General features: G+C 59.1%; 6 protein-coding genes across 6 annotated transcripts; 3 read left to right on the top strand and 3 right to left on the bottom strand.

The window, feature by feature from the left end:
• Nucleotides 1-3,395, top strand: OT_ostta11g02040 (COPII coat assembly protein, Sec16; the record flags this gene model as incomplete). Its single annotated transcript, XM_022983022.1, has 1 exon — nucleotides 1-3,395. A coding segment is annotated over one exon (3,395 nt), but the record flags the coding sequence as incomplete, so codon positions are not given.
• A 32-nt stretch (nucleotides 3,396-3,427) lies between these two features.
• Nucleotides 3,428-4,147, top strand: OT_ostta11g02030 (unnamed product; the record flags this gene model as incomplete). Its single annotated transcript, XM_022983021.1, has 1 exon — nucleotides 3,428-4,147. The coding sequence occupies one exon, from the start codon at nucleotides 3,428-3,430 to the stop codon at nucleotides 4,145-4,147; it is 720 nt and encodes a 239-aa protein (XP_022839956.1).
• A 34-nt stretch (nucleotides 4,148-4,181) lies between these two features.
• OT_ostta11g02020 (Aminoacyl-tRNA synthetase, class II (D/K/N)-like) lies at nucleotides 4,182-5,864 on the bottom strand (the record flags this gene model as incomplete). The annotated part of the gene is made up of 1 exon (XM_003081974.1): nucleotides 4,182-5,864. The coding sequence occupies one exon, from the start codon at nucleotides 5,862-5,864 to the stop codon at nucleotides 4,182-4,184; it is 1,683 nt and encodes a 560-aa protein (XP_003082022.1).
• A 149-nt stretch (nucleotides 5,865-6,013) lies between these two features.
• Nucleotides 6,014-8,410, top strand: OT_ostta11g02010 (P-loop containing nucleoside triphosphate hydrolase; the record flags this gene model as incomplete). Its single annotated transcript, XM_003081973.2, has 1 exon — nucleotides 6,014-8,410. The coding sequence occupies one exon, from the start codon at nucleotides 6,014-6,016 to the stop codon at nucleotides 8,408-8,410; it is 2,397 nt and encodes a 798-aa protein (XP_003082021.2).
• A 38-nt stretch (nucleotides 8,411-8,448) lies between these two features.
• On the bottom strand, nucleotides 8,449-8,928 carry OT_ostta11g02000 (Tetratricopeptide repeat; the record flags this gene model as incomplete). Its single annotated transcript, XM_003081972.2, has 1 exon — nucleotides 8,449-8,928. The coding sequence occupies one exon, from the start codon at nucleotides 8,926-8,928 to the stop codon at nucleotides 8,449-8,451; it is 480 nt and encodes a 159-aa protein (XP_003082020.2).
• Nucleotides 8,929-9,159: 231 nt separating this feature from the next.
• Nucleotides 9,160-10,902, bottom strand: OT_ostta11g01990 (Ubiquitin carboxyl-terminal hydrolases family 2; the record flags this gene model as incomplete). The annotated part of the gene is made up of 1 exon (XM_003081971.1): nucleotides 9,160-10,902. The coding sequence occupies one exon, from the start codon at nucleotides 10,900-10,902 to the stop codon at nucleotides 9,160-9,162; it is 1,743 nt and encodes a 580-aa protein (XP_003082019.1).
• Between the last annotated feature and the right edge of the window lie 245 nt (nucleotides 10,903-11,147).

Genomic DNA, 11,147 nt, shown 5'->3' with positions numbered 1-11,147 from the left:
CGCTGTTCGGGGGAGACGATGGGGACGATGATTGGATGACGCCGCGTGGGACGGGCGCGGAGACGCCGCGCGGGGACGCGCGCGCGGCGGACGTCGGTGTGGCGGCCGTGGTGACGTCGAGGGCGACGCGCGCGGTGGATGTGACGCATGCGGTGCGGACGAACGGGCCGTTCGCGTCGCCAAACGGGGGGAGGGATGATGGGATGGAATTTTTTAACGAGTTGGACGCGAGCGTGGAGACCGAACCGAGCGCGCGCGAGAGAGAGGGAGACGGGCGTTCGCACGCGGCGCCCGTGGATGCGCCGGTGTACGAGACGACCGTGGACCCGCCGTTGATGGCGGCGCCGCCACCGGTGGCGACGTCGGATTTCGGCACGGCGACGCTCTTCACGCACGCGTCCGAATCCGACGAGGCGTTCTACGAAGAGACGCACGCGCCGGCAGAGTATCCGCAGACAGAGTTCGTCGGCGCACACGAACAGTCTTCCGCGGAGTGGTGGCCGAGTGAAGCAGTAGAGCTCAAACAGGAGCCGGAACCGGTGTCGGAGGCTGTACCGACGCCGGAACCTCTGATGGAATACGTCGCACAACACGAACACGAACAACAGTTCCCGACGAGCTTTGCGAACGACGATCCGCCGACGCAAGCGCAGTACGAGCAACGACCGCCACCGCGAACGTCTTCTTATGATTACGGTAACGGCTCGTTCACCGATCAGGGACCGCCGCCGATTGTGCCGGCGTACTCGTCTGAAAATTTTCACAGCCGAGTATCGTCGACGAGTTCAATTTCAGACATGATGGCGCCGATTCCACCAACGCCGTCGATGCCAACATTCATGGTGCCAGAACCCATTCAACCCGTGCAAGAGTCACCCATGGCCGTCGTTCGCGCCGTGTCGCAGACGGAGATACCGCCACCTTCTACTCCGCCACCCCGTGTGAGCGCCGGATATGCGTCTTTCGAGCCTGCGCCACCACCGCGACAAGAATCGTACCCACCTGCACCGGTAGCGAGCTACGGAGTGTACGCGCAGTCGTATGAAACTCAAGCGGCGCAACCACAACAATATTCGGCTTACGGCGAAAGTCAAACTCGCAAACCAGTCGGTTTTGACGAAACGGAGCGCTCCCCAGACGGTAGACCGCATCACGTGGCGTTGAGCTTCGGCTTTGGTGGCGTGCTCGCGCTTACTGGACCTGGATTCCCAGGCGGTAGGCAGACTCAAGGAACGAGCATACCCCCGTGTAGTGTGCAAGTGCACTCGGTGCGGTCATTATTGCAAGGTGGCAACACGCTCGGAACGGCGTACATACGCTCGGTGGATCTTTTTAGTGGTCCACTAAACAATCGGCGCGCCACGGACGTAGCGAAGATGATTGACGGCGTCCTGGCTTCGGATGGCGAGCCACAAGGGGAGAGCGACGCTGTGCTCTACCGGGTGTTGCAAACTATGGTGCAGTATCAGGGCGAACTCATGACTACTGGAGACTTGCTGGGTGAGAATAGAAAAGGCGCTAACGCTGAACTTGCGCGAGTGCTCACGAGCACACAAGAAACGTCCACCGGTGGTTGGGTCGCGGCGAGTTCGGGGACATCTCCGCTCAATCCCGCGGGTGAGAGCGATAAGCATGCGATCTTGCAAGTAGAAAGCCTTCTCATTGAAGGTCGTCGAGGTGAAGCATTGAGAGTTGCTGTTGACGCGAAGTTGTGGCCTCATGCACTCCTGCTCGCGGGCCATTTAGGAGGCAGACACTACCAAGAGACGGTTGCAACGATGGCCAGAAGTTCATGTACGCTCGGTTCGCCTTTGCATACGCTTGAAATACTCTTGGCTGGTATTTCTCACGAGCTCACTTCGAGTACAGAAGGCATGCCGACTGCGTCGAGAATTCGAGAGTTGATCCCGAGATGGCGAGAACATGTCGCCATTTTGTGTTCCAACCCCACCAAGGGCACTGAATTCATGCTGAAAGCTCTTGGCGACGAGCTTTGGCGTCAAAATGACTTGAATGCGGCGCATGCGGTTTATGCTTTGTCTAAGGAACGGCCCGCGCCGTATTCATTCAACTCTCGGATGTGCCTGATTGGAGCGGACCATAGGAAATTCCCAAGAACGTACGCCACGCCTCAAGCTGTGCAGCTCACCGAAATATTGGAGAGCGCACTCGTGGGGTCGAATCCTCAGGCGCAGTTACCGGCTCTGTTGCCGTATAAGCTGCTGCACGCGGGAGCTCTAGCGGAGGTTGGCAAGTTGAAGCGCGCGCTGGCCTATGTTGAATCCGTTTCTAGAAGTGTTCGATCCTTGGATAAAAATAGCCCAGAGGTGAATGTCGTCCTGGTAGGTACATTGGCGGCTCAAATGGAGCATAGACTTCAGAATGCGCTGAAGGGCAAAGCTGGACGATTAGCTGACGCGGCGGCAGGCGCTGCGAAATCTCTAGTGAGTGGGGTCAAAGGTTTGCTTGATAGAAGCGTGAGCTCTCTCTTTGGCGATGCAGGTGAATTCCAACAACCTCAGCCTCTTGGACAACTTCATCAACCTCAACTTCAACTGCACCAGCCTCAAATGCAACCGCATCAACCCCAAATGCTAGCGCACCAGCCTCAAATGCAGCCGATGGTGTCACCTCAGAATGCGCCAACTGAACCACGGCACGAGCGAACGCCGAGCGGTGGTTTATTGCGTTCGGTGTCTTCCCTGTTTGGAGGCGTCGCACCGAAGCCTTCTCCTACACACGAGCCGGTGGTGAGCCACGAGAATGCGTTCTATTACGACGAACAGCGAAAGATGTGGCTGGAGCGTGGTAAGGAACCGCCTGCCGAGACAAAGCCCGTCGGCGCCCCGCCCACTAGAAATGCGTCCGACAACAGCTTTGGCGGATCAGATTCCACGAGTCAGCCGCCTCCTGTCATGGCGCCGGCGACCCATGCGAAGGCGAAGCATGAAGGCGGTATCCACTCGAGATATGTCGACACGTTCGCGGCTCAGGGCGGTGCGTCGCCTATTGCTACGCCGCCGGCGCAAGGCTTTGTGCCAGTCGTGCCGGGAGCCGGACTGGCACCGAGTCGGCCCAGCAATTTTTTCATTCCTGGACCTTCGACATCGCACTCGCGTGACGATTCACACAGTGAAAGCTTTTCATCGGTGTCTCATCAGCCTCAAGAGCGCACGAATGACGGCGCCGCCTTTTACGGGTACGACGCAACGTCGCGTCAGCCCGTCGAATCGGTGGCGCAGCAATCGACGGGCGCCATCCCGCGTCCACCCACAATCGATCCCTCACTCCTAGCCTCAGTTCAATCTGCGCCACTCCCAGCGTTCGGAGCGTCGGGAATTCCCGCCGCCGCCGAGCTCGTCGCGGACGAAATGACCGAGTTGAACTTGCAATAGACGAAACGCGAGCATGCTCCTCACTCCTCGCCATGCGCCTCGCCACCGCGAACCGCATCGATTGTCGTGCGTCGTCGCGCACGCGCGCGCGCGACACACACCGTCACTTCCGCGCCGTCGCCCACGCGAGTGCGTCCAGTGGCGACGACGAATCCGCCGTCGTTCGTCGCGTGATGGATTTCGCTCGCACAGACGCTCGCACGCTGAACGACGCCGTGGACGCGTCGACGCAGGCGGACATCGATCGATTGATCGCGAGTGGACGCGTGGACGGTGGAATCTCCAACGCTGTGCGCGGGGACGGGAGGTGGGAGGTGTTCTGCGCGCCGCACATACAGCGGTTGGCCGTCCCGCTCGGCGTACGTTTCGCGCCGCTCTCGTACGACATCCGAGAGGGGAAGATTCGAAGCGATGTGCGGCATCGAGGGATAGTTCCGGATGGGTGGTTGAGCGCGAGCGGAACGGTCATCGCTGGGCGGGAGATGGAAGCTGAAGGAAAGGCGAGGCCATCTTGTGTGATTCAGTTCGATAAGTTTTGGATTGGAGCCGGTTTGACACAGGACGAGCCGCGAGATTTTCCACGAGGGGAGGAAGCGTCCGCGGTTGATCGAGCGATCGACGCGCTCGGTAACGCTGGGTTCTTAGACGCGTTTGCGAAGTTTCCCGTGCTGTTCTACGATGAGAAGGAAGGGCTCGTGATTTTTCAATTTCCGCCACTCGCATCGAATATTTGCGCACGGCGTGCGAAATAATTGATTGTATTAACATCTATTACGTTCTTTCGGCTTAGCTGATGCAGTTGTTCGGCCAACGCGGGTAAGGAATAACGTCGCGAATGTTGTCCATCCCGGTACACAACAAAATCAAGCGCTCGAAGCCGAGACCAAAACCGGAGTGCGTGACAGTGCCGAAACGGCGCAAGTCCAAATACCAGGAGTAATCTTCCGGGTCGAGACCAGATTCCTTCATGCGACGCTCCAAGACGTCGAGGCGCTCTTCGCGCTGACTGCCACCGATGAGTTCACCGACGCGCGGAACCAAAACGTCCATGGCGGCGACGGTTTTGTTGTCGTCGTTCAGGCGCATATAGAATGCCTTGATGTCCTTCGGGTAGTTGTACACGATCACCGGCTTTTTGAAGTGCGACTCGGCGAGCCAACGTTCGTGCTCGGTGGCGAGATCAATGCCCCACGACACCGGGAAGACGAACTCGTGACCATCTGCCACAGCCTTCTCCAAGAGTTCGATGGCTTCCGTATACGACACGCGACCGAACGGCGTAGTCGCGATTTGGCGCACGCGATCGATGCACGTCGAGTCGTACATCTTGGCGAAGAACTCGAGGTCACCCAAGCAATGTTCGAGGAGGTAGTTGCAGCAGAACTTGACGTAGTCTTCCGCGCACTGCATGTCGTCCTGCAAATCCGCGAACGCGAGTTCTGGCTCAATCATCCAGAACTCAGCCAAGTGACGCGTCGTATTAGAGTTTTCGGCGCGGAAAGTCGGCCCGAACGTGTACACGTTGGATAACGCGCACGCGTACGTCTCGACTTGAAGCTGCCCTGAGACGGTCAAGAAAGATTTGCCGCCGAAGAAATCTTCAGAGTAGTCGATCGAGCCGTCTTCGGTGCGCTGAAGACCACCAATCTTACGAGACGCGTGTTCCATCTGCGCCAACTCTTGCTTGAGCGTGTCCATTGCCTTGACGGCTTTCTTCACGTCCTTCGAGTCGGCACCGCTCTCCTTCATCGCCTTGATGCCTGCGCCAGAGGCGGAGACTTCGCCGCGCTTGGCCTCCAATTCCTCCGGCTTTACCGCCGCCTCCAAAGCCTCCGGTTTCTCCGCAGAGCTGAGCATGGTGGTGACTTGGAACATCTCCCCAGCGCCCTCGCAATCGCTCTGCGTGATGCACGGCGTGTGCACGTACAAGAATCCGTTCTGATTGAAGAAACTATGCGTCGCGAACGCGAGCGCGCTTCGCACCCGCGCCACGCTCGCGATGGTGTTCGTCCTCGGTCTCAGGTGAATCTTCTCCCGCAGATACTCCAACGTTTGCTTCTTTTTCGCGATCGGATACGTCGCCCCATCGCACGTCCCGCACATCAGCACCCGCGTCGCGTGCAGCTCGATGGTTTGTCCCGTCGCGCTCTCCGGCGGTTCCCTGAGCTCCCCCTCCAGCACCACCGACGTCCCCGTCGTCTTCAGATCACTCAGCGCGTACGTCTCACTCCGCACCACGCACTGCAAGTTCCCCGGCCCGCTTCCATCGTTCAGCGCGATGAACAACAGCGTTCCTCGCTCCGCCTCGCGTCCCGTTTTCACCCACCCCCCGACGACGATCGTCTTCCCCACCAGCGTCGCCGCGGGCGTTCGCAGGACGTCCTCGATGGACGTCCGTCCCGTGACGCGCGAGTACGCGTGCGCGCGCAGCGTCACCGCCGCGAGCGCGTCCGCGCACGCGTCCGCCATCGTCGTCGCGCGATGGCGTCGCCGCCGCCGATCGCGTCCATCCTCGCGTGTGCTCACCATGACGGGGTTTGTTTACGTCGTCGCGTCCTCGCGCGGCGTCGTCGACGACGGCGTCGCTCTCGATCGCGCGCGCGGGCGTCGCGCGCGCGATGGCGGCCGACGTCGCGCGCGCGATGGCGGCCGACGTCTCGGGCGCGCGCGCGCGAGACGACGCGACGGTGGTGACGGATGGGCCAGACGGCGAACGGGCGACGACGACGGAGAGCCATGAACCGCACGCGCGCGTGGAGGTGATGATACGGGTGCGACCGGCGCTGAAACGGGAGATGGACGGCGCGCGGAGGTATCAACGCGCGGTGGAGGCGAGTGGGGACGGACGGAGGATCGAGGCGAGCGCGCGGTTGCGACGCGCGCGGGCGGAGGACGGCGACGGATTTCTGACGAGACGGTCGATGGAGGAAGACATCGAGGATGGGACGACGACGAGCGAGGGGAAGACGAATGCGTTTGATTTCGATGGTGTGTTCGACGAGCGGGCGACGCAGGAGGAGGTGTACGAGCGAAGCGCGCGGCCGGCGGTGGTGAACGCGCTTCACGGGTACAACGCCACGGTGCTGGCGTACGGACAGACGGGGACGGGGAAGACGTACACGATGGAGGGAGATCGAGGAACGATGCTGGCATACGGGCAACAGCGATTCGGTCTGCCGGGAAACGCGCCGTTGACGGACGGAGCGGAGCGCGGGATCATACCTCGCGCTATTGAAGATATTTTCGATTACATCGCCAAGGACTCGCACGCGCGCTCAAAGTATCTGGTGCGGGTGAGTTACCTGCAAATATATAACGAAACGGTGAGCGATCTCTTGAAACCGGAGCGAACGAGTTTACAAATTCGCGAGGATAAGAAACGCGGCGTGTTTGTCGAGGGACAGTCCGAGTGGGTGGTACGAACGCCGAGCGAGATTTACAGCTTGCTCGAGCGCGGGGCGCAGCTTCGAGCGACGGGGGCGACGAAGATGAACGACGTCTCCTCGCGATCGCACGCTGTGTTCACGATCATCATTGAGCATAGTACGATCGAGGATGAGGAGACCGAGGACGGTGGAGGGTCGCTCGTGCGGAAGCAAAGCGTCACCGTCGGTAAGCTCAACTTGGTGGATTTGGCGGGATCTGAGCGCGTTTCTCTCACCGGGGCCACGGGTAAGCGGCTCGACGAGAGTAAGAAGATCAACCAGAGCTTATCGGCGCTCGGTAACGTCATCAGCGCCCTGACGGATAGCAAAGGGCGCCCGCATATTCCTTATCGCGACTCAAAATTGACTCGCATTCTCGAGGACTCACTCGGCGGCAACTGCATCACGACCGTGATCGCCATGGTTTCACCAGCGCTCGAAGCGTACGCGGAGTCGTTGTCGACGCTCAAGTTCGCGAGTCGAGCGAAGGAGATAAAAAACAGGGCCAGGCTGAACGAGGACTTGGATCAGAAATCTCTCCTTCGCAAGTACGAGAGAGAGCTGAGGCAGTTGCGCACCGAGCTCGAGACGCGAACGAAAGATCTGGTCGACAAACGGCGGTTATTGGAGGCTGATGAACAACGACGTCGCGCCGAGGCGGATAAACTGCGAGCGATCACCGAGCTGGAGATGCGATCACAGGAGTTTCTCGTCGAGAAGCAGGAGAAAAGAAACTTGGAGAAGCGCATCGCCGATATGCAGAGTCAGCTGCTCAGCGGTAATGACCCAACGAGCGTGGCCGCTATTCGTGAAGAGTACGAGCGTAAACTCAGAAGCATCGAAACCGAACGTTCCGAGGCCCTAGAGGTCGAAAGATACAAGGCTGTGCTGGTCAAGCAGAGGGACATCATGCTCGGTCTCACGGCCAGACTGCGGGAGCGAGATGAGCGAATCGACGCACTGCAGGAAGAGGTTCGGGCTAACGAGGAACAAAAGGCTTTGCTCGAGGACGCGCTCGATGAAAAGACAGCCGAACTATTGGGCATTAAACGTGCGGCGGTGAAAGAGACGTTGCACGCACAGTTCAGCGCGAGTGGCGGCTTCCGCGCCGCCCTCGGTGGATGGATCGGGAGCGAGTCAGAATCCGAATCCGCGAGCGCGAAGGTAATCGATGCTAACGCCGCGGCAGAGGAAATAAACCAGTTGCGTGCGAAAGTAGCTTTACTCGAAACGCAAAATAACGAGCGCCTAGACGCCCTACAAGAGGTAGAGGCGGATAATGCGCGATTACGTTTGGAGCTTCTCACCACTGAACGACGAAACGATTCTGCGAACAATAACGCGAAGTGCGAGCAACTTGAGGCAAAGTGCGCTTCGTATGAGCGCGAACGTAACGCGCTTCGAACGATTATAGAATCGAAAATTAGCAACCTGGCGTCCAAGATCGCGGAAACGGTGGAGAAGCTCCCGAGTTCCGTCAAAGAGAACTCCGAGCAAGGCGGGCGTTTGTCTCGTCTCTCACACGTTCTCGAAAGGCTTGTGGATGCCACGCTAGTGGCACTGGAGGAAGACGATCGCTCGAAGTACTAAACGTCGAGACAATCAGTCGTGTGCTGTTGTATTTAAGTTTAGACTCTCGTCTCTGGCTTGAATCGTCGAAACTGTTTTTGCCGCGCCAACGTTTCTTTCGACGCGCGATTGAGAACTACGGCCAAGTGGTACGGCGACTCGTAATTCCTCAAATGATTCTTTATGAATGCGTCGTTCGGGCACAGCTTTTCGGCGGCTCGCAGATCCCGGATTGCAGACTCTGCGTCACCTATGCCTTCGTGTGCGAATGCGCGCCGAAATAAACTCTTAGCGAGACATACAGGACCAGCCTCTAAAGGTCGTGCAATGACCCACGAGCAGTCTTCCATAGCTTCCTGCCATTTCTGTCGCTTGCAGAACGCCGCGGCTCGATTCGCGCGAACGACACAAACGTCGTGGGCTTCGGATTTTTCGATACTGAACTGTAACGCCTGCGTGTATTCTTCGCTTGCCTCGATGAACCGTCCGCTGTCGAACGCGCCGTTGCCGGCCGCGCGATGGCGTTCAAATGAGTTCATGTGATCGTCGAGATTAGGTGTTCCCATATTTGCTTTCGAGCGTCACAGTGAGGTTGCTATGCTCTTCTCTGTCTCGTACATATGATGCGACATCAACGCGCGTTGAGCGCGAACGCCTTCGCGACGCGTGCGTGATGCAGACGAGCGAGAAAGAGGCGCTGATCTAAAAGTCATGATTACGTTCAATATTACGTATGGTTACACGAAATGACTCAGGGATAAACGAGCGCTTCAATTACCTTCATGGATTGGAAAGCGCACGTTCAACTTCGAAGAGTTTTTGATGAATGAACTTTTCGTGGGATCATCCACGTTGTCCGGCAGAGATATTTCCAACGGGTCCGTGTAGAGCGTCGGTGCCTTGATGACCAAGCACGAAGGGCTAGACTTGGTTCGCGTGGTGAGCTCGACCTCAAACTCGCGCGCAGTGACGCACCCTGGCAAAGTGACTGACACACGCAGTTCACGACCTTTCTCCGTACGGACCGTCTCCATGATGTACGTTGGTTGACCGCTCGTGGGCACATCCGGTCGCACAACGCGTCGAATGCTCGCCGACGGCGTCAACGTCGCCCGAGGCGACGAGACGGCTCCTTGGGCTGATTCAGAAAGCGTCATTGAATCGAGCTTGGATACCAATCTCTCCGCCGTCGAAGACGTCGATTGATCCAACATCTGCTCACGCGCCGCCAATTCATCATCTTGTCTCGTCGCCGGCGCCCCACGCTCGGCGTCGCGAGCGAGCTTGAGTTCCTCCAAGTATCCCGGTGGCCGAATGGGCGGCGCCCCGCGCGCGCGAGAGCGCTCATAAAATAGAATGTACGCCTTTTGCTTCATCGCTTCCTTCTCCGAGGAAGGCGAGATGCGATTATCGTTACACAACACCCACGAATCGTCCCTTAATTTCACGTACGCCACGTAATGTCCGGCGTGCGCGCTGGCATAAAAGTCCTGGTGCACGAGGACACCAAAGAGCTCGTACTCCGGTGCGGATTCCTCGTAAGGTGCGTCGTCGCTCATGAACTCGACCAGCGAGAACGTTGCCGGATACGTTACGTATTTCGTGATCTTACTGAACCTCCCGGTGGAGTATCTCTTCAGAGGGATGGTCAGAATGTTTGGTGAGACGTGAATCTTGGTGCCTTTTTTCGCTCGAACCAGCGCCTTGCACTTTGAACACTTGTACTTGTTCGATCCCTGTAAGAGTTCTTCGGAGCAGAAATTTTCCCGCAACGCCTCTTCGATGGAAGTTATCTTCCCCGTCACCTCGAGCGGGATGTCCAACGTGCTCTGAAAGCTTTTACTCACGTACCCACACTCCAGGCACTTCACCGTGCCCAGAGTGTACCCGCCAAAGACGTGATAAATCACCGTCGTCTCCTGCGTTCTAAGATCAAACTTTTTCTCTCCGCCCAAATCCTTCAAGAACATCACGTGCATGGCGTCCAGAAGCGCCGTGATGAACTCGTGCGAGTCCTCCTGTCGTCCGCGGCGAAACTGTTTCGCCACCTTGCTAATGTCCTTCGTCAACCTCCCGATGCTGTGCGCGTCCCTCGACTCCCTCGCCCGCTCCAAGTGCCGCGCGTACTCGCAGACGACGCAAAATCGTCTCGTCTCCGCGCACCGCTTCGCGTCGTGAAACGTATCCACGTCGTCAAACCACGCCGTCAGCGGCGTCGCCCGCCTCAAGCACTGCAACGCAGCCGCGGCGAAGCACGTGTTCCCCCCGTTCGTCAGCCCCGACGGGTAGTCCTCCTCGCTCCGATTCCCATTCACCGCTCTTCGAACGTCTTCGTACGAATGCAGCGTCGTCGCCGGCGGCAACAACGCCCGTTGCTCCGCCTCCTCCGCGTCCCGTCGCGCCCTCGGCGTCGTCGCTCCATCGCTCTCGCTCCCCGCCCCGCTCCCGCCGCTCTCCGAATCACTCTCCACGTCATCTCCAACGCCGAACCAGCTTCCGAGGATGCTCGCCATGCGCGTCGGCGCGGTCGATGGGTCGCCGATGCGCTTTCGAATGCGCCACCGCGTCGGCACGCACCGCGCGCTCGACCTCGCGCGGCCGATCGAGGCGCGCGCGCGAGGTCACGCGCGCGGCGTCGACGACCGCGCGCGCGGCGTCGACGCGCGCGCGGAGCCGAGCGCGGGGTCGGGCACTCGCGCGGTCGTCGCGCGTTGACGCCCATCGACGCCGCGTCGTCGTATTCGAGTGGTCTTTACGC

This window comes from Ostreococcus tauri (assembly GCF_000214015.3).
Source record: "Ostreococcus tauri WGS project CAID00000000 data, contig chromosome 11, whole genome shotgun sequence".
NCBI lineage: Eukaryota > Viridiplantae > Chlorophyta > Mamiellophyceae > Mamiellales > Bathycoccaceae > Ostreococcus > Ostreococcus tauri.
Note: the sequence above shows the minus strand (reverse complement) of the source record. Positions and strands in the feature narration are given on the sequence as shown.